The sequence below is a fragment of the Daldinia childiae genome (genome assembly GCF_008694065.1).
Source record: "Daldinia childiae strain JS-1345 chromosome Unknown Scaffold9, whole genome shotgun sequence".
NCBI classification, from domain to species: domain Eukaryota; kingdom Fungi; phylum Ascomycota; class Sordariomycetes; order Xylariales; family Hypoxylaceae; genus Daldinia; species Daldinia childiae.
In genome coordinates, this window is record NW_022984650.1 from 1,437,936 (window position 1) to 1,456,575 (window position 18,640).

At 47.2% G+C, this 18,640-nt stretch overlaps 6 protein-coding genes across 7 annotated transcripts; 4 read left to right on the forward strand and 2 right to left on the reverse strand.

Moving 5' to 3' along the window:
• Positions 1 to 777: 777 nt before the first annotated feature.
• On the forward strand, positions 778 to 1,634 carry GL218_07596 (Golgi apparatus membrane protein TVP18; the record flags this gene model as incomplete). Its single annotated transcript, XM_033584359.1, has 4 exons — positions 778 to 814; positions 895 to 910; positions 1,163 to 1,264; positions 1,334 to 1,634. 4 exons carry the CDS (start codon positions 778 to 780, stop codon positions 1,632 to 1,634), a joined length of 456 nt encoding a protein of 151 aa, XP_033432343.1.
• Positions 1,635 to 5,561: 3,927 nt separating this feature from the next.
• Positions 5,562 to 8,367, forward strand: GL218_07597 (uncharacterized protein; the record flags this gene model as incomplete). 2 transcript variants are annotated; one of them, XM_033584360.1, is made up of 2 exons in its annotated part: positions 5,562 to 6,516; positions 6,569 to 8,367. In XM_033584360.1, 2 exons carry the CDS (start codon positions 5,562 to 5,564, stop codon positions 8,365 to 8,367), a joined length of 2,754 nt encoding a protein of 917 aa, XP_033432341.1. The 2 variants fall into 2 exon arrangements, with proteins under 2 accessions (XP_033432341.1, XP_033432342.1); XM_033584361.1 differs by lacking the exon at positions 5,562 to 6,516 and having other exon boundaries at positions 6,940 to 8,367.
• Positions 8,368 to 9,556: 1,189 nt separating this feature from the next.
• GL218_07598 (DNA replication licensing factor mcm10) lies at positions 9,557 to 12,175 on the reverse strand (the record flags this gene model as incomplete). The annotated part of the gene is made up of 1 exon (XM_033584362.1): positions 9,557 to 12,175. One exon carries the CDS (start codon positions 12,173 to 12,175, stop codon positions 9,557 to 9,559), a length of 2,619 nt encoding a protein of 872 aa, XP_033432431.1.
• Positions 12,176 to 13,039: 864 nt separating this feature from the next.
• Positions 13,040 to 14,410, forward strand: GL218_07599 (uncharacterized protein; the record flags this gene model as incomplete). The annotated part of the gene is made up of 1 exon (XM_033584363.1): positions 13,040 to 14,410. The coding sequence occupies one exon, from the start codon at positions 13,040 to 13,042 to the stop codon at positions 14,408 to 14,410; it is 1,371 nt and encodes a 456-aa protein (XP_033432337.1).
• A 196-nt stretch (positions 14,411 to 14,606) lies between these two features.
• On the reverse strand, positions 14,607 to 15,478 carry GL218_07600 (DASH complex subunit duo1; the record flags this gene model as incomplete). The annotated part of the gene is made up of 2 exons (XM_033584364.1): positions 14,607 to 15,089; positions 15,242 to 15,478. The coding sequence occupies 2 exons, from the start codon at positions 15,476 to 15,478 to the stop codon at positions 14,607 to 14,609; spliced, it is 720 nt and encodes a 239-aa protein (XP_033432505.1).
• Positions 15,479 to 16,784: 1,306 nt separating this feature from the next.
• On the forward strand, positions 16,785 to 18,174 carry GL218_07601 (uncharacterized protein; the record flags this gene model as incomplete). The annotated part of the gene is made up of 2 exons (XM_033584365.1): positions 16,785 to 17,563; positions 17,640 to 18,174. The coding sequence occupies 2 exons, from the start codon at positions 16,785 to 16,787 to the stop codon at positions 18,172 to 18,174; spliced, it is 1,314 nt and encodes a 437-aa protein (XP_033432504.1).
• Between the last annotated feature and the right edge of the window lie 466 nt (positions 18,175 to 18,640).

Here is an 18,640-nt window from a genome sequence, read left to right on the forward strand (position 1 = left end):
ATATTAAGGTGCTTATGAGTAATGAATAGTTTGATAGTTATTGAATATAAATGATGTAAAGTTTATTGGTGATCTATTTTATTCTTGGCTGGTGAATCTAGACTCTACGATGGTACCGAGGTACGCTAGGCAGGCGATTTACGGTCATTTGTGATTGGTTCAGAACGGCTGACGTTGCCGGTGTGGCTTGTGCGTAGGTCCACGTCTACTGGTTGCGCCGCAGCAGTTGTTTGTGTTAGCGGGTTTACTAGAAGCCTAGAAGGTGCCGCCGGAACAACAAAGTAGTATCAGGTTGCCAAGGGTCCGTTAGGTACAAGGGAATTGCAGATCCACTGAAGCTCCTAATTGGCTCATGTGGATTTTTGTACATCTGTACAATACGAGCAATGTAACACAGACGCAGACGCAAGAAAGAACCACAGTCAAGAAACACAGTCAGCCATCATCAAGTTCAAACCATTCAACCTCTTAAAAACATTTAAACATCAACAACTTTGTTGCCCACCACAGAGCTTGTTACTCTAGCATAAACAAGTACGCACTTTCATGACTACGGCCACTGCCACGAAATATTATTACGAATAAAACGATCAAGAACGTAGACCGTTAGCTAGGTTTATTGGTATTCTACAAGACCTTTGCCGTTGAATCGCAAACAGGCCCATTCGTCCCGATTTATCCAGTCGTCGTCAGCGCCCGTCTCTGGTTAAGGCTGTCAACCTCCTGCCTTCGATATTATCGATACAGTCAGTCCATCGACGACTATCAATCTTCAACATGTCTCTCAAGGACGAGTTTGCGACGAGAAACTTCAGTAAGCTATTTATCTGTTGATCAGGCCACCATGGCCCCCCTAGTTAGTGATTAAACAGAAGCTAACAACGGCGCAAAAAGGTATCTACGGACAATGGTAAGCTTCCAGACGAGGTCTACTCGTTTTCCTTTGGATCACTCCATGCGACATGGCCAAGTTCAACTCATACGATATGCCCCCTATGCGATATTCATATCTACCTTTCTACGCCTACTTTGGCTTCTAGCTTCTAGAATCATTCTTAGATCTACCCAAGTTGTTTATGCATCTAGGCTTCAATGCCTAACGTTTGATTTTATCTGTGAGGTGCTGGTTAATTGATAGCTAACATAACTTCACTTCGGATAGGCTTGGAATCTTGTCTATGCTCCTATGCTTTGCGCTGGGTGTCTCGAACCTGTTCTATCTTTTCCTCCACCCTCTCATCATCATCTTTGCCATCTTCGCTCTGTAAGTTCCTCTTCTTTCTGAACGGCTACATAGGAAAAATTACCTGGAAGCTAATCATGTTATCAATAGTGTCTCCTGCTTCGTCATCCTCTTCATTGAAGTGCCCCTCCTACTCCGAATCTGCCCTACCTCGGCCTCGTTCGATGCTGCGATCCGCAAGGTTTCGACTAACTACATGCGTGCCGCTACTTACGGCGTCATGGCTGTTATCCAGTGGGTTAGCATTGCCGTCGCTGCAACGTCCTTGATCGCCGCCGCTGTCGTCCTAACTTTCACTGCCCTTTGCTATGCCCTTGCTGGTGTCAAGGGTCAGGCCTTCGTTGGAAGCAAGACACTAGGCGGTGCAGGTGTTGCACAAATGATCGTATGATTGAGTAATAATGTGGACAAGTCAACAACCTCGAAGGCTAGGAAAACGCACTACTACTACCCCCTGGCTTATATAGGGGTAGCTGACGAGGAAATATTACTACCAACATGATCGACGAACGCTAGGGAACCTTGGTAAAAGGAGTTGTGTCGTGCAGAGGGAGTGTAGCTTTTGGGTCTTGTTCTTTTATGCAGATGGAAGGAAAAGGGAGGGTTTGCATTGTCTTTTGATATTTAGGGAACGGCGTAACGGAATACGATGCAAGCAAGACGGCTGCGGAATGTTCTTGTTTTCCCGGACTCGTTAATGCATCCAGAATGGAAGAGATACCCCAGTCTGGTGCTGGTGTTTTGAATCGGATACCGCTTTTGAACCTCTTATTGTCACTGTGCTACCTACTTGGTCTTCATATAATTGTAGGGCTACAGATAGGTAAGTATGTGAGTAGTAGTCTCATTATCTTGTCACTTATTTCTAGTTTATCTGTCGGTCGATATACCCTTGGTCAAATCCCATTAGTAACCACTATTTTGGTAGCTACCAGAGATCCCAACGGTGCCGTATTAGTAAGTTAGCGTTGATCTGCCGCAATTTTAGAGCGAAAGATCAACTGCTCTAATAAGAGGAGATCTAAACTATCTAAAGCGTCATGGGAGATATTATATAGAAGCTTGAGGCCCCCCACATAGAAACCCCACTACTCAAGTCTCCATAGCCGATTGATGAGTTCATATCAGACTATGTACCTAACTCATCCAGCTCGATCTGACCATCTAGAATGTTTAGAGAGAAAATTTTTACATTGCATATACGACTCAATCACGTATTTAGATAGTTAAATAACGTGAATACGATAGAATAGGGGCGGAAAATCGGATTGGTTACGGTAGTGAAACTCAATCGAGAAGTTCCATGGTCTCGGTTAGGTTTTAGGTCCTTTTCGGGAACTCTGGAAGCTGAGAAAGTTTGAGCTATTTGCTTAGGGTTAGATCAATGAGTTATGTGTAAGTAAGTCTCTCTCTGTCTTAGATAAGCAATGTCAAGGTACAGAACATATACTGCATAACGTAAGTGAAGTCTATATGTAATACTGTGGGGAAACATGGATGCATGCCGTCATTACTATAAGTATAACATTCTCACGATGGCTTCCTCTTACTCGGAAGGGATTTGTTATACTACACTTTTTTAAGAATTGTTTAAAAATTATATTGAATTTTAAACTTGATTTATTTATCTAAAAGTAATGAAAAATAGTTTCCTAAAATATTCCTGTCGTTATTACACAGCTAGCTAGTTATAAACTACTTAATTAACTTTCAACATACCTACCTAGGTAATGCGCGTATTCGTGGCCCACGAAGCGGGGAACCAGGATGGAGGCGTGATCACGATGATATACCCGTTTGCCCTGTTATACTTAAGACCGGAGTTTTACTCATTGCCCATCCACCCTATCAAAGCGGTTCCAAGTCTTATAGTACGTATCAATTATAAGGTACGTATGTAATTTTATGCTTGGTGATGCTCCGTGTAAGACAAGAACTCCTCGATAGACCCGAGTTGCTACCGAAAGAGAGAAGCCGGATGTGCTACACATATTCATCGAATAAGCTCAACGGACCGCAGAGCGGAAAAAGTAGATCAGGGACCGGCCTAGCCCACCGGGCACTATGTACATACCTATGTATGTATTGCTCGATTCACCGTAAAAACTCTTACGCACTACGTATCTTTTACCCCATAATCAGATGACTATCAGTTGAGAGCTAATACGGGAGTAGGTATGATGTAGTCTGGGTAGTCTATTGGTACATGTGAGGCTGATTATACTTATTATTGGAGTATGTACCGCATAGTAGTTCACGCCCGTTTTGTTACACTTGCGTTTTATAGCAGATGTTGCATTACACGGTGAGACTTTTATTCTATAGGAAGTTTACACTAAAGACGAATACCGTATGTAGTAGTAAGGGCTAAAGACGGAACTCTTAAATTCTGATAATCTGGTCTAATTACGAACTTTGAAAATAGGAGTTACTGCGTAAACGTATTTTTATTTCATACTGTCATTAGGTATACTGTCCCCTCTCTTTTACTGGTATCACTTGCATTACGCTAAAAGAATACGTTGAGGGGCAGAGGGGTGGTACAAGTCCCCGCTGAAGAGCTCTAAGGAGTTATTGACATATTATGCAATTGCGATTGGTCAGGTTCCAGCTCCAGACCGCCTGCAGGCGTAAAAGGAGATGGATGGGAAGTTGCAGTTATGTGTACCCCGAGCGTACCCCTCATTGCCGATTCGTTGCGGCCGGCAAGAGCTTGTGACTTGAAAGAAAACATAGTTACATGCGGGGTACATCGAATAGACTCAAATACATACCTACATACCTCATGTACAAATTTATTGAATTTTTCAACATTACACATCCTTGTTCAAAACGAATTGCTGGTAGCTAATAGAAATCAAGATTATTTCCATGACATCGCCAACGGCTTCAGGTACTTTATCTAGTGCAGCTGATGTTACTAATAACCACTTAGCAGATCCCATCTACTAGGGTGTGAGATGGGGAGGTGGGCAAGTATAAAAGTCATCCAGGTCCCTCTTAGTTTCATCATCGTGATCTTAGTTACAGATTCGAAACTTACATATATTCAAAAACAGAAAATCCCTTTGTTTACACGAAGAACGAACTTACATACCTTAACTTATACTTACTCGGTTGCGCAATTGATAATCATTTGTTGCAATTCTGATTACGGCTAAACCTGATCGACCTTTTACATCATCGTTTTCGACAAAGTTTATTTTTATTTTAATAACTATACGAAAAGGGACATTATCCTTTTCTTTTCACCTTAAACTCTCCAAGACTCTTATTGAATAAGAGACAACCACGAAATATTACAGCCGACAGCGAACAGGCACAGACATTCTAATCGACATACCAATCGAGATCGACCTAACGTTGCTGACCTGGCCAAGTCTAACATACATCGACTACCGACCAATCAAGTCACGAACGTGTAAGTGACCCTGCACAAAGCTTTTTAGGAACCCCTCCATCGATTGAAACCCATCCCACCTTCTTTGTTGGCAACTGAAGCTTTTTACTTTCTTCTTTCATTCACTCTCCCATAGTAGACCCTCATCTTGTCAACTTGTCTTCTCGAGAAAGGGGCGGTTCAATTGACAGGATACGGGAAACTCAAGATCTACATTCCAATGGCACTCTGACAGGAAAAAACGTGGCTATATCGCCCAGTCCGCTCCCCGTTGCCTGATAACCGCTTCATTCTTCAGATATACATAACCATAACCTACCTAGCTTATCACTAGAGCCTCTCTTATCTTCTTCACATAATATCTTTTATCTCTTCACCGCATGATACGGAAGGGAATCTGGATCTAACGAGTAGACGACTAGACAAGCGTAAAAACCTGACTTGGTCTCATCACCTGGTCTCATATTAGTGCATCTGACCGATAGTTGCGATTCCTGCGAGATTCTTCAAGCCGTCTTGTTTTAATAACTTGTAAAAATTCATTGCGTTATTATTAGCTTGACGGTTTCGCACGGGATTATTTAAAACCCATCGATATTTATGCGGTACGTATTAATTACCTATATTAATTAGGACTCTTCAGCCCCTAAACCCACAAGAAATCTATTCGGTGTATGGCCGGTGGATGGTCGGTAGTGGGATTGTGGATACTTTTAATATGTCATTGTTGGCCTATCCTCGTTCACACCTCGTTCACATAAACCTGGCCATTGCTGTCGAATATTAATCATTCGACTCTTTTTCTTTGCTGACATTTTACTTACTTCAATCTTTTAGGTCTCTTCATTGTCGACCGCAAACGAATCTTAATTGTTTCGAGCATTTAAGCTAACCACTGTGTTTCCCCCCCTATAAGCTATGTCTGCTGCCACGATGCAGTCAGTCCCGGCTATCCCCCCTCGCCCTACAAGGGCTCAAGAGAAAGAGAATGGCTCAACCGTACCTGCGATCCCCCCACGTCCTAGCCGTCGTTTTAATCGTTCCGTATCTCCTAACCCGGATCGATTTGCTCCCTCGCCTCTGAACGAAAGTCCATTCCCACCGAAAGGTACCGGTGCTGCTCGACATAGTCAAACCCATCTTGGTGAGGAACTGGAGCGTCCTATGAGCGTTGAGATGCCCAATGTGGGCGAAGAAGGCCGAGAGTATGCCGCAGCTATTGACGGGCTGAGCTCTCCGGAGGTCAGCCGTCGTTCATCTGCTTCTCCCGAACAAACCCGTACTGTTGGCGCGGACATCAAATTGCACGCACCAAAGCCAACAATGCCTGCCCAGAGCGCTAAACAGCGAGTTGCCGTGATAACTCGCACCGATTCCGATAAGGCTGCAGCTTTTGGTATCGGACGTCCTTCCTACGAGGAGCAGGCTTATTCAGGCCGCAGCCTGAAGAAGAAGGCGAGTACTACGAGTCAGCTTTCCCACCAGAGTGAACTCTTCACCGAGGATGAGAATGGTATCCCTGAGATTGGACAACGGGTACCTATGCTAGCCCATGCAGGCGATGTTCAGGCACCCTCGCCTGCTCCTGCCCCGAGAGCTGTGAGCACTGACGGGACAAGGCCTGCTGTTCGGCACCATACTCGGAAGACGAGTTCTCGTGGTTTTAACGAGCTCCCTTCTGATGTTTATGGCCTCCATGGACATGGCGTTGCATCAACCGACAAACTTGAAAAGGCCTATTATGAAAAACATCCTGACGTCCTCCATAAGGAGCGCTATAATCATCTTCATGACCGTGTCCATGACTACTCGATGAGTAGTGAGGATCTCAACAAGATCGTTCGGGATACAGCCAGTCGCGGCGCTGGTTTTGGTAACGTACACAGCCAATAAAACTTCGGAGTGGTTCTAACCGATGATTGCAGGTACATCAACAGATTATGTTGGGACCCCCAGCGAGCAAGTCGGTTATCGAGCGGCGGATGAATACACCTCACGAATTTCGTCTCCTCAACCGCCATCCACGGCTCCCAAGCACGACACGAACCTCGCATCGGCCTTCAAGGATGAGACTGCCGATAATGCTGACAACAACAATGTGATTCACGTAGACGAGCCGGATCGACGAAAGGGATTCGCTAAATTCGGTGATGAGAAATCTGCTGAGGGTGAAGGTGCTGAGGAAATACACACTCATCCAATTCTAGCACCTGATGAAGTAGCTAAAGATCCCTCTCCTTATCAACTACAGCCTGCTGTTGAGCCTCCGTCGGAACGACATGGCAGTGCATACGAAATGGAGGGACCTAAGAGTCGCCCTACAAGTAGACCTACCAGTGTGTACAGCCCACCACCGCCGGAGATTCATTCGACCCCATTGGAGGACGTTGAAGAGTATGAGCCATTGTTCCCGGAAGATGAGAAGAGCGGCAAGAAACCCAAGACACAGGCCGAAAAATTAAAGGAGAATCACCAAAGATTCCCCAGCCGCGATATCTGGGAAGATGCGCCTAACAGTGTGCATTCTACCGCGGAAGTCTCAACGCCAGAGTTGTTAGAAGCTCAAAAACAACAAGCATCGGCCTTAGATGTGCCTCTACGGGATGGCGAAACCCCCGCCCAAGCTTTTGCACGGAGGCAAGAGGAGCTAGCCGAAAAAGAGGCTGTCACCCCTGACAGCTTTTTATATCGCCAACAGAAGCCCCCGTCGTGGGTTGGGAACCAGCCGCATTTAAATAAGGAGATACATAGTCGTCCGGGCATGCCTACTAATAGGTTTCCCAGTAGGGATGTCTGGGAGGATACACCTGATTCTCTACAATATACCGCGACTGTTTCTACCCCAGAGAACACAGAAGAGACACGGGATGACGATGATGATGTAGAAAAGCCGGTTGCCAACCAGACTCCTCAGAAGCCTACGTTACCCTCGCGCCCTAAGAGGCAAGAATCGGGTGATGATTCTACTTCGAAACCTACGATTCCTGATCGCCCAAAGCCTCAACTCCCCGTTCGTCCTTCGAAGCCCGTCGTTGAGTCTAAAGGACCGGAGCCAACAGTGAAGCCGAAGCCTGCGGTGCCTGCAAGGCCAGCTGGTGGGAAAATTGCTGCTCTGCAGGCAGGATTTATGTCCGATCTCAATAAACGTTTGCAATTAGGTCCTCAAGCCCCTAAGAAGGAAGATTCTACCACGCAGGAATCCACCGAGGAGAAGGAGAAGGCACCGTTATCTGACGCGAGAAAGGGTCGCGCTAGAGGTCCCCAACGACGAGCTCCGACTAAAGCTGCCAGTCCAAGTGGCCAGGAATCCAGTCCTCCGGTGTCCAACAGTCAACCTACCCTGAGCTTCTCTATGACTCGTACCCTGTGGAGTATAGACGAGGAGGGTATCATGACAGTAGACGGCTTGGTGCCAGCAGCGCCATCAGAAACAGAAACCAAGCCTGACGAGGCTACAAGCGAAGAGCCCAAGGAGGCCCAACCGCAAGCACCACCAGAGCAGGACAAACAAGACGAACCGGAAGCCAAAACAGAAAAAGAGCTCGTAGATTCGAAGCCAAGCGAAACGGAGACTGAATCTAAGACAACAGAACCTACAGAAGAGACTAAAACACTGGCTACTAATACCGCTGGCGAGTCTATATTAGAAGAGACTATCACGAAGGAACCGTCGGGGGATCAAGTACAAAGGGTTGAAGAGGCCAAAGATGAGGTGACAGAATGATAGCATTGTTCAAACATTACCGGTGAGATAGTATACGAGCCTGTCGTAATTTACTTTTTCCAATTCATTCCACATTTCCTTTTCGGTCGAGGAGAGGTGGTGAGGAGTTGAGTTGGGAACGAGGGATACTACAGCAACGTAAAAAAAGCAACAAAAAGAAGGAAAGGGGGGGGCGAGAATTCAGAAAGATCGTAGAACGCGATGCATTTTTTGAAAGATGTATCCTAAGTCTAGTTTTTTTGGTCCTTCTTTCCGGTCCGTTCCTTTTGCTTGTCTTCGCCGCTTCGAATCTTGTAGCTTTGATTCGTTGTAGACTTAGTATATAAGACACACACACACACATACACAAGACTTTTGGTCGTATGATTGTTTCCGTATATATAGTAGGTGTTGCTTGAAACTGTTACTTGTTTGGATTGAGAACGTAGACGTACGTATTTTGAGTAGGTAGGAAATAAATAAGATACGCTGTCAATATTACCTAGGTTTGTTGGGGTTGTGGCGTTGGTTGTGGTGAGATGACTTGCGGATAGACTGCTATTCAACACAATGTAACTACCTTAAGTATCTACTTAACTTACCTAGGTCATAAAGCTAGAGCCTGGATGACAGTTTAGGTGATATCAACAAAGAAAAATCGAGATATCCTGTCCACCTGCTTTTGGTTCAAATTGTTGTAGACTACTGCTAGGTAAGTAAATCAAGGGTCCATTACCCCTTTACAATTGGGTGGATAGGCGGATGGACTAGGAGAATACACATGACATAACAAAATATATACGATTAATCGAATGAATCAATCAACCCGACCAAGTCAGTCATCTCTGCTTGGTTGGTACCTATCTAAGTACCTATGTAGGCAGGGTTCCCCAAAAAATAAACAGCTTGTCCGCTCCAATTCGCCCTACGCTACAATAACCATCATCCCGATTCAAATCAATTCGATCCAATATGCATCCGTATCCTAGTTTATCCTGTCCACTCACTCGCTACCCCATCGTCCGTTCACGCCGTCTTTCGTAGAGATTCAGTTCTGCTTGCGTGGTATCTGTCGATGCTATGCTATCGTGCCAGCTAGACGTAGAGGTGAAGAAAGATTTCCAACGACGAGGTTTATGGGTATGTATGCATGCCCCCTCTCTCACTTTTCATAATAATACTAATATTTATCTCTCCCCTTCTCCTCTCGCTACCGGAGAATTTCCAACTCGTCGTCGTCGTCCTCGTCTAGAACGACCATCTGTCTTGGCCTCGCTCTGCTACTCCTACTACTGATATCCCTACCCCTATCGATGCCGGGAGTAGCAGCACGGGTATTAAACACGTCTTCGACCCCCGCGCCTGGGGTTAGCTCCGCGCCGAGACTTTCGCGCCCGGCCTCGCGAATGCCCTTTTCCGTGACGAAGCGCGTCTTTTTGCGAGCCGGAGATCTAGAGGCAGAGCTAACAGCGCCGACACTAACGCTACTGCCGTCATTGTCCGTATTTCCAATCCCGTCGCTACTGGAATTCAGGTTTATCGCAGGCCGCAACTTCTCGCCGTCTCTCATGCGAGTTAGTTTCTCCTTCAGGTTACCGCCCCAACCGAGCGCAGGTTTGCTACTAGCGAGTGCCGCAGAGCTGGAGGATGGTCGCACGCCCTCGCTGCGCTTACGCTTTATAGGACTGAGGTGCATCTTGGGTTCCTGGCCCTTCGCACGGACTAGCCCGAGGGATCTTGCGTCGAGATCTTGCCTGGGCTCGTCTCCGCCGGCTTGTGTCGACGAGGTTGCGAATAGTAAGCTAGAGCCCGAAGCCGAGCGTTGAGTGCTACTACCACCAACACCCCTTTTCATGTATTCTTTGCCGGCACCAGACCCGACCTTGCCTAGCTGTTTCATGATATCACGCTCCTTTTCCTGGGTTACGAGGCGTCTCTTTAGGGCTTCGCTGCGCTCGGTGCGATCAGCGATATGTCCGCCTAGTATCTCGTTGTCGAGCATACTGGCGGCGCTCGGCTTGGAGATGAACCACTGGCTTTGCGTGCTTCTGTCGAAGTTGCCCCTGCTCTTCTTCTTGGGGTCGTTGGCGTGCTCCCAGTCGTTAAGGCGGTACGATTTCTTGTATCTCCTACCCTCTCCGTCGTCTTTCCTTGGGCCGAGTCCGGTGTTGAACGCATTCACGTCTTGTCGAGCCTGTCGGTGCTTGGCCAGCCCCATGTTCATGTGGAACTCGCAGAATTCGGTGCGCTTGCGATTAACCCAACTATTACAGTGTTCCCCATCCTTTTTTATGCTCTTACAGAACCCAAGGTCTCGCGCTGTACCTATCTCTAGAATGGTATCCTCGCCACTGTTGATCACTAGACTGAAGCGCCCTGTGTCGGTGCGGCCTGGTGGCGGCGGCATGATATTTGGATTCAAGATGGCTAGAAGTGTACCCGGAACTAATTTCCAATATCGATCAAAGCCAGAATTGAAAAGAAAGAGCTCGACTTCCCATTGTAAATCCACAAGCTGTAGGACCATGTACTTTCCTCTGGCTGGATCAGACTCTACTTTTTCTTTTAAGTTGTTGTTTGAGGTCTTATGCGAACGAGGGTCGGACTTTGAAGCTAGGATACCGAAGACTACTATATCCTGCTCGATCTCTGGAAGCTGAAATTCTGGCGCCTTGACGTGTTTTAATAGGTCTTTTATCACATATGTCTTCTTGCCCGATAGGTTCCGGGTAAGAGTCGTATGCGGTATCACTCGCTTCGAGAGGTGGACACTTGAGTACGGTTCAAATGCAGAGGCTTCCTCCTCCGGCACTTCTTCAGGAGGTGCTTGAGGTTCCACTGTCCCCCCTGAGCTGGTCCCAGGGCGATTCTCATCCAGCGTAGGCCGTCTTAGGCTGGAGACGGTATCACTACGTTTAATCCGACTAGTAGCTATGACTTGTTCACGGCTATACTGTTCGGGCTGTAACGGGATGTCGGGTATATCCTTCGCTGTGCTTTTTAACTGCTCCATTTCCTGTCTGCCGAGCTCAAAGGCGTTACTCCTTGCCTGCCTCACCCTTTCCTGCCTCTCTATCCGAGTTGACTCCTCTGACCTAGCCGCGGCTAGTCTCTCACTAAAAGTCATCGGCCGTTCCTGTTTTGTCTGTTGTTCAGCACCACCGGGAGCGGGCGTGTGCGCTCTTCGGAGATAACCTCCTTGGGCCCCATTTTGGCTCTCAGTAGTCCTCTTAAAGCTTGGGGCTCTTTTTAGCGATATGTCTTTCGCCTTGATTCCCTTGTCTATGCCAAGACGTACTCTACTAGGGGAGCCGTCGCCTTGCGCCGTTTGCGCTCTCCTCACCGGAGATGCTGGAACTTGAACTTCCATTTGCGACTGTGGTCGTGTTGTTGGACCAGAACGTAACGAGTCTGCTCGAGAGCGGGCCCTGCTAGCAATTGGAACATCTGGTATAGATATAGATTCAGGCCGTGTCGTAGTACTACCTCCAAGGGCCTTTTTTGCCTTGGCGCTTTGCAATTTCTTTAGCTTGAGTCTCGCTTGAATTGCTTGGAGTTTCAATTGCAGCATCTCCTCGTCCTCATCTTCGTCGTCGTCTTCATTCTCATCCATATCCATTCCAGCGTCTTGTGTACCGCCGCGAAAAGAGTTTCCAGTCCGAGTAGACAGCGCGGGTGTCCGTCGATGTGCCTTACTCGGAGACGGTGACGGTGACGATCGCTCGGCCATGCGACGTAGCTTTTCGCGTCCCTTGGGTGTGCTAAGGAGAACGTCGTGTGGAGATCGCGGGGGCCATTGAGTCTCGGACTCTATACCGGGTCCTGCCATTTTGTGATATATAGTTTGACTTCGTTGCTAGAGTAGAACGATAACGTCGGCGCCATTAGTGTATATAAGGAAGTATCATAATCATTATTCGTTGTTCACCATCCACCGTGTTTGCTCAGTAGTAGCAACAGAAATTATGAAGTTATGATTGGTATTCGGGTTGATATCAGGGTTGGTATGTCCCCTCCACTTCGAAACCTGCAGGGGTCCGTCGACTTTGCTGGCTTTTTAGTCTTATATCATGTAACAAATATAGAACAGATGCGTGGCAAATCGTCTAGGGTGAAAGCAAGTGTTTGGTTGGTATGTAGGTTGAACTAAGAGTGCATTCTACACCGCCGCAGAATTAATGCATCCGTTTGAGTTGATCTTAGATAATTGTTTGTAAAAGTAAAAGTGAGAATTGTATAAACGATGTTTCGCAAATGGTTCAGATGTATTACAAGAATACAAAATACATGTGAGAAAGAGGTATGGTACTTAAGATGTATGGAGGTACTTGAATATCGATAAGTGACTTGAGTTGTAGATACACGGTTAGATCTAAATGATAGCGGATGATAGCGGATGATTGGCGTAGTGGAGACGCGATTTTTCCCTTTTAGTAAGACGCGACTTTGCATCAGAGCGCGTTAACAGTGGATATCGGTACCTTATTAAAGCCTTCAATTGTTACATATATCTAAGTATCTTACATAAGAAAATACCCTTGCCTTGACAATATCTCCATTGATAGGATAGGAGATTTGATTAGATCTTTAAGCTTGATTTATTAATTAATTTACTACCTAATGCTAAAGTATGAATTATAACTGTTCAAATCCGAATGCCTCATATTAGATAAGAACATACCAATTCAGCAGCATGGCAAGAACAACTAGGTCAAAGGCGAGTGCATCGGCCGCCGCGACATCAGATACAAAATCGACGACGACCTCTAGCACCAAATCAAAATATGCATTATCTACAGAATCCATAAATCCACCCAAGCTCTTCATTCTACCTACTAGCGCTACCAAAGATGCGAAAATAGTCTCCCTATTAAACCCAAGATACTTAAAACCGACGAGATATCTAGTATGCCCCGAGACTGGCATATACGAGCTCACCAGAATTGCTGCGCCCAAGACGGCGCCCAGAAGCTGGTTGATAGAATGCGGTGATACAGGCAAAGTGGAAGAGAAAACAAGCAAAGATGGCGCTGAGCTTAGCGCTTATATCACTAAAGGTGCTGACTTATACGTCGCGACCCTCATTGATCCTATATTCCTTCTCCTACCTGCATTTGCAGACAAATCCGCCAATACCAAAGATGGGAAGCAAATGTTTGTATCTAGCGACGATTACCTCGACTCCATACGCGACAAGTCCCCACATCTATCTGAGATATTGCGATGGGGGAATGTACGGACGTTACTAGAGTCGCGGATGGCCGCAATATGCGATACGGTAGATGCAGGCAACGAGTCCATGTTCCGTTTTAGCGAAGACAAGCTCTTAACCGAAGTGCTGGGCAAGGCGCAGAAGATGAGCGAGCAACCCTTGCCAAAAAGTATGGAGGAAAAGTTTGTGGCTAAAGCTCTAGAAGCGCCGGTGGTGGGTATAAAAAGAGAGAACACGACGACACTGTCTATCTCACAGCAGACGGAAACACAAGCACAATCAGAGACCCCAGCGTCAACTTCAACAGCATCGACCCCCAAACCCGAGTCTGTCGAAAGCCAATCTTCTACCTCATCCACAGAAACGACTACAACCCTCGTATCGGAAGTATCTACAACTGCCACCTCAGTCGTCGAGGAGTTGATAGCCACTACTACCACCACAGAAATAATACCGTCACTCGGCGCCTCTCCAGAAATCATAAAACTACAACGCCTACGCACGGCCTTCAACTTCATCTGCTCATGCTACATTACCCCATCACAAGTCACACAATTACAGACCAAGCTTAAAGAACAGACACCCCCAGCAGTCGACTTTGCGCCTCTAGACACCTACCTAGAGGGTATCAGCAAGCTACGACAGGAGCTAGCCGCGGCGCGCAGCGTGGGCGACTATTCGCGAAAGCGCGTACTAGACGAGGAGGAAGTAGCAGACCGCGCCGAGAAGAAGCGCCGGAAAGAAGAAGACGAGAAGCGAAAGAAAGCCGGCGAGAGCAGAGGCGTGAGAGATCTAAAAAAGGTGAATACGGTGGGGATGAAGAAGATGAGTGATTTCTTCAAGAAAAAGTAGACTAGGAATAAAAATAGGAATAAGTACCGGTGTTTAGAAAGGATAATATGTCATCAAATGTGTATAGTATTTGGGTTTGGGCTAGGTTTAGTCTTTGGATATCTGTGCCCGTTCATCAATTCGTATATACCTAAGATAGCGGCATAATCATCAAAACAAGCCTTTCAAAGCTTTGTCGTATCCGTCCCCCTTTTAACTAATAGCCTCGTGTCCCTCTCGACCTTCCTCTCAAGAACCCTCGGCCGATCCCTGAGGTCCCTCTAGCCGTACTCGTCGAGCTTGTATCAGCTGCGGATGTGGGCCTGCTAGACGCGGACGAGTACACGCTTCGCCCTGTTGTCGTCCCTCTGCCTCTGGTACTAATGCTCCTACCGCTCCTCGTTCCGCGCGCCGTCCCTCTAGTGCTAGTTGAGGTGCGCGTGCTGGCGGCGGTTTCGCGCTGGCGCTGTTCTTCCTCCTGGCGGCGTCTAGATTCAGCGCGACGACGCTCATCTTCAGCAGCGCGGCGTTCAACTTCGCGCGCCTTCTGCTGGGCTTCAGCTTCCGCATCGGCCAAGTCCTGGCTTGCGCCTTTCCAAGAAGGGCTCAGGATAAGTCGCTGGTTGTGTTCGGTCTGCGACAGGATGCGCGTCCAGGTATTGAGGAGCGTGGACGCGGTATTGACGGTACTAGAGACGGTCTAAGGGGTAGACGGTTGAGTCAGCTTAGTTGCGTCATGCGGGGAGGAGGGGGGATAGTTAGTAGCTAGGGATGGAGCCACGGGCGTCATATTGGAAGCATATAGGGATGAAGATAAGTAAGGAGTAAAAGAGTAAGTAAATATAGCCATACATGCATATTGCCCTTCGCCCGCTCTAGAGTTCCGACTACGCCCTCGATCAGCTCATTGATATTCCTAACGCCTTCTAGCTCCCGACGTAGGTTCGCCTCGCGGCTTTCTTCCGGATCATCATAGCGATTATTCGGGGGATTAGAGGGGGTTTTGGGCCGAGCAGGTTTTTCTCTAGAAGCGTGCTTTGCAGTGGGAGAGGCAAAGAGATCCTCAGTGTCAGATTCGTGATCGGACATAGCTGCGAGGCGAGAAAGAGAAATAGGGAATACTGCAGCACGATACCACGATAGCTGCGATTGGCGATAGGTGGAGTGGAGGGGTAACTAATGGTTAATCCAGGGGTAGACAAGCCGCCAATAGATTTAATTATTTCCAAAAGCGGTTCTAATAGTGGTTTTTACGAACTTAGTAGTGACGTAGGTTGCAATAGGTTGCAATAGGTTGCAATAGGTTGCAGTTGTAACCTTCTAAACCTTCTATGTTCTAAGTGTCTTCCTGAGGCTAGCCTTCCTTAGTGTCTAAGGCATTCTCTAAGACAAAATTTGTTGATATGCGTTGTCGTGCAGCAGTGTTTTGCGTTCTTGTTTGTGGAGATGGCCGTGTGCTGGCTTCTAAATTGGCCAATTGAACTTAGACGCCTTTAATTATTGACATACTTTTTAGCCCTCCAATTTGTGGTGGGGCTAAGCTTTGCGACGCGTACCTACAGAATGCGCATAACGCGTCGCGGAAGGTACGCAGATACATACAAATATGTCACTTTTAATGCACCGTGCGATTTGTACCGTAAAATTATGAAGAGTACATGCCGCACCACGTAAATCAAGCTCATCAGGTAAGTACTTCGTAACAATTACATTAAAGTAAACAGGGGGGTCTTTAGCGGAATGTCATAATACCTTAACTTAGGTACCCATGTAATTTGGCAGCGACTACCGCACGTTCCACTGCAAGTTGGGATAGTTCGAGGTATCCCCCCCAAAGCCTGGGCAACCCAGCCACTTCAAACTTTCACATCCTACCACCCATATCCCTAATTTGATCAAAATTCCCACTACAACTTCGTTCCCACGCATCAAGCCACCAACAACCATTTGTTCTCTACGCTCCTTGTCGTTAGACTTGGTTAACTTGGCTTGTTACCACGTCTAGCACCACCGTAACTCATTGCTATTAATCATTATATCAACATCTTACTACTTTAATTTGGTTTCGCAAGCAACCGCAAGTCGAGGGCGGAGGTAACAAGCAAAAAAAAGGGCAAACCGGACGCGATCGCCCCTTGTTTAACTACCTAATTGTCACTCATCCATCCTTGGCCTCGTCTACTACCCCCTTCGCACTAAAAATCGATCTCCAACTTTGCACTTAAGTCAAGCAGTGTTCAATTGAACCAACGCGTAAAGGTTTAGAGAATATCGATATTACATGAGTCGAAGAATATTGCGATACTTGAAACCCCGAAATCTAGCTCGCACGATTAGTGCGGACCTCTAACTAATCTAATTGAGCTTAAAGAACGCTACTCTAAAGCAAACAACAATGGCGTCTTTCTCAGTTTCAACACCTTCCCCGCCAGGTCGAGTGCATACTCCAGGCACTCCAAAATTTGGTTACAACGATTCTTGGGAACCTTTCTCTCCCCGAAAATCTGCCCGCATTTCAGCTCAGCGCTCAACTCAACGCACACCCTCTCCCCGCGCTCCGCAACACCGCACTCGCGCATCTACAAAGATTTCCTCGTCGGATATTTTTGCTACACCTGCAACTTCTTCTCCCAAAAAGCGCCAGCCAGCCATGGACTCTGTACGACGCGCCTCTGGCGCCTTAACTTACGAAGGCACCTCCAACGCTACCGATTCCGTTGGAACTTCTTCGTCGCAGCACAAATCCAAGGCCAGCACCGCCGCTTCTCGAGCCGCAACTATGTTTCCCACTCCGGCCAAAACACCCAAGAAGCAACCCGACGAGAAGTCTAAGGCTAATGTTCGCGCGATCGCACGCAGTCTATTCTCCGAGACCGATGCAATTGCAACTCCTAAGAAAAGAAAGGCTAAGAAGTACACCGGCCTAACACTGGATAGCTTTACTGCTGAAGACATTGAACAACCCATCGAGATCTTCACCGATACGCGCGATCGCATCCCCGAGGCAGACGATACTACTGCTAATCCTTTCTACGAGAAGCACCCCGCATCATCTACTGCGGAACCCAAGTCTCCTAAGAAGCGAGGCCAAGGCAAACAGATTTCCGTCCCTGGTGAAGGCAAACAGCCTCTCGACGAAGTTCTGAAGCGAGAGGATGGAATCATCTATGTTTTGTAAGTTATCATCCTATTATCATCCCAAATATACACGCGTTTTAATTAACCTATACTAATAAATATTTTTATATAGCCGAGGAAAGAAGATCTTCCGCAAGTTTTCGTCCAGTGAGGATGTAGATTCGGATGAGTTTAGTAGCGAGGGCGAGGAGGTAGAGCTAAGCCGAGCTCAGAGTCACGAGCGACTACGTCCGTTGACCCGCTCCTCTATCAAACCGCGTCTCCTCTTCCCTACTAAGGGCAAGAACGTTGCCAAGCCGACTACAGATGATGAGGAAGCCGCCACGGATATTGAAGATCACGTGTTCAAGGATGTGGAAGAGGAGGATGAAATCGAGGCTCCTACGACTCCTACCGCCAAGGTTGCGGAGAAGCCAGGCACACCTACTGCACCCCGATTCGCACCTGCTTCCCCTCCCAGCACAGTTCGAACTCGACGCACTGCTTTGCATGCAAAGGCCATCGAATCACCCATGAAGGTCACCAAGTCGCGCAGCCCCTTCGATGGCTGGCGTCGCTCTAAGAGTCGTGCTGCTGCACATGGTCAGAAGCGAGAGGGCGAGGATTTGGCCAGACCGAACGAGTCGTCTAAGCGCCAGCGTGCCTAGTCGGCGGCTTTGAGCGATACTATGACTCGTCTACAGCAGTTCGGAAATATCGATGGAATCAAGCTGCGAAAATCCTCAGCCTAAGTTTCTTCGAGTTCCCTTTTCCCCTTTGTGGTTTTGGATGGAAGGAATTCGGTACATTTCAGTACATTTCGGTGCAGTAAGGGTCTGAAACGGAAAGCTTGGTTTTACCAAGAGGTGTTGGGCGTCGTTCCCCCGTATGGTAAAGGTAACCTGGTCAAAAAAGCCACAGAAGGGATTGCTATTGCTATGTAGATGCGTTGTTGGACTAAGAATCCAGCCATGTTAATTGTTGCAGGTAATGGGCTCAGATAATTAGCTTTGCCTCAGAATGAATCGAGTGTTTTCTATTAAGGTTGAGGATTATTATTGCGTTGGACAGGGGAGGTTTACTTTTGTGATTGGCGGGTTGAGCTTTTGAGCTTTTGAGCTTTTTGTACCTTAG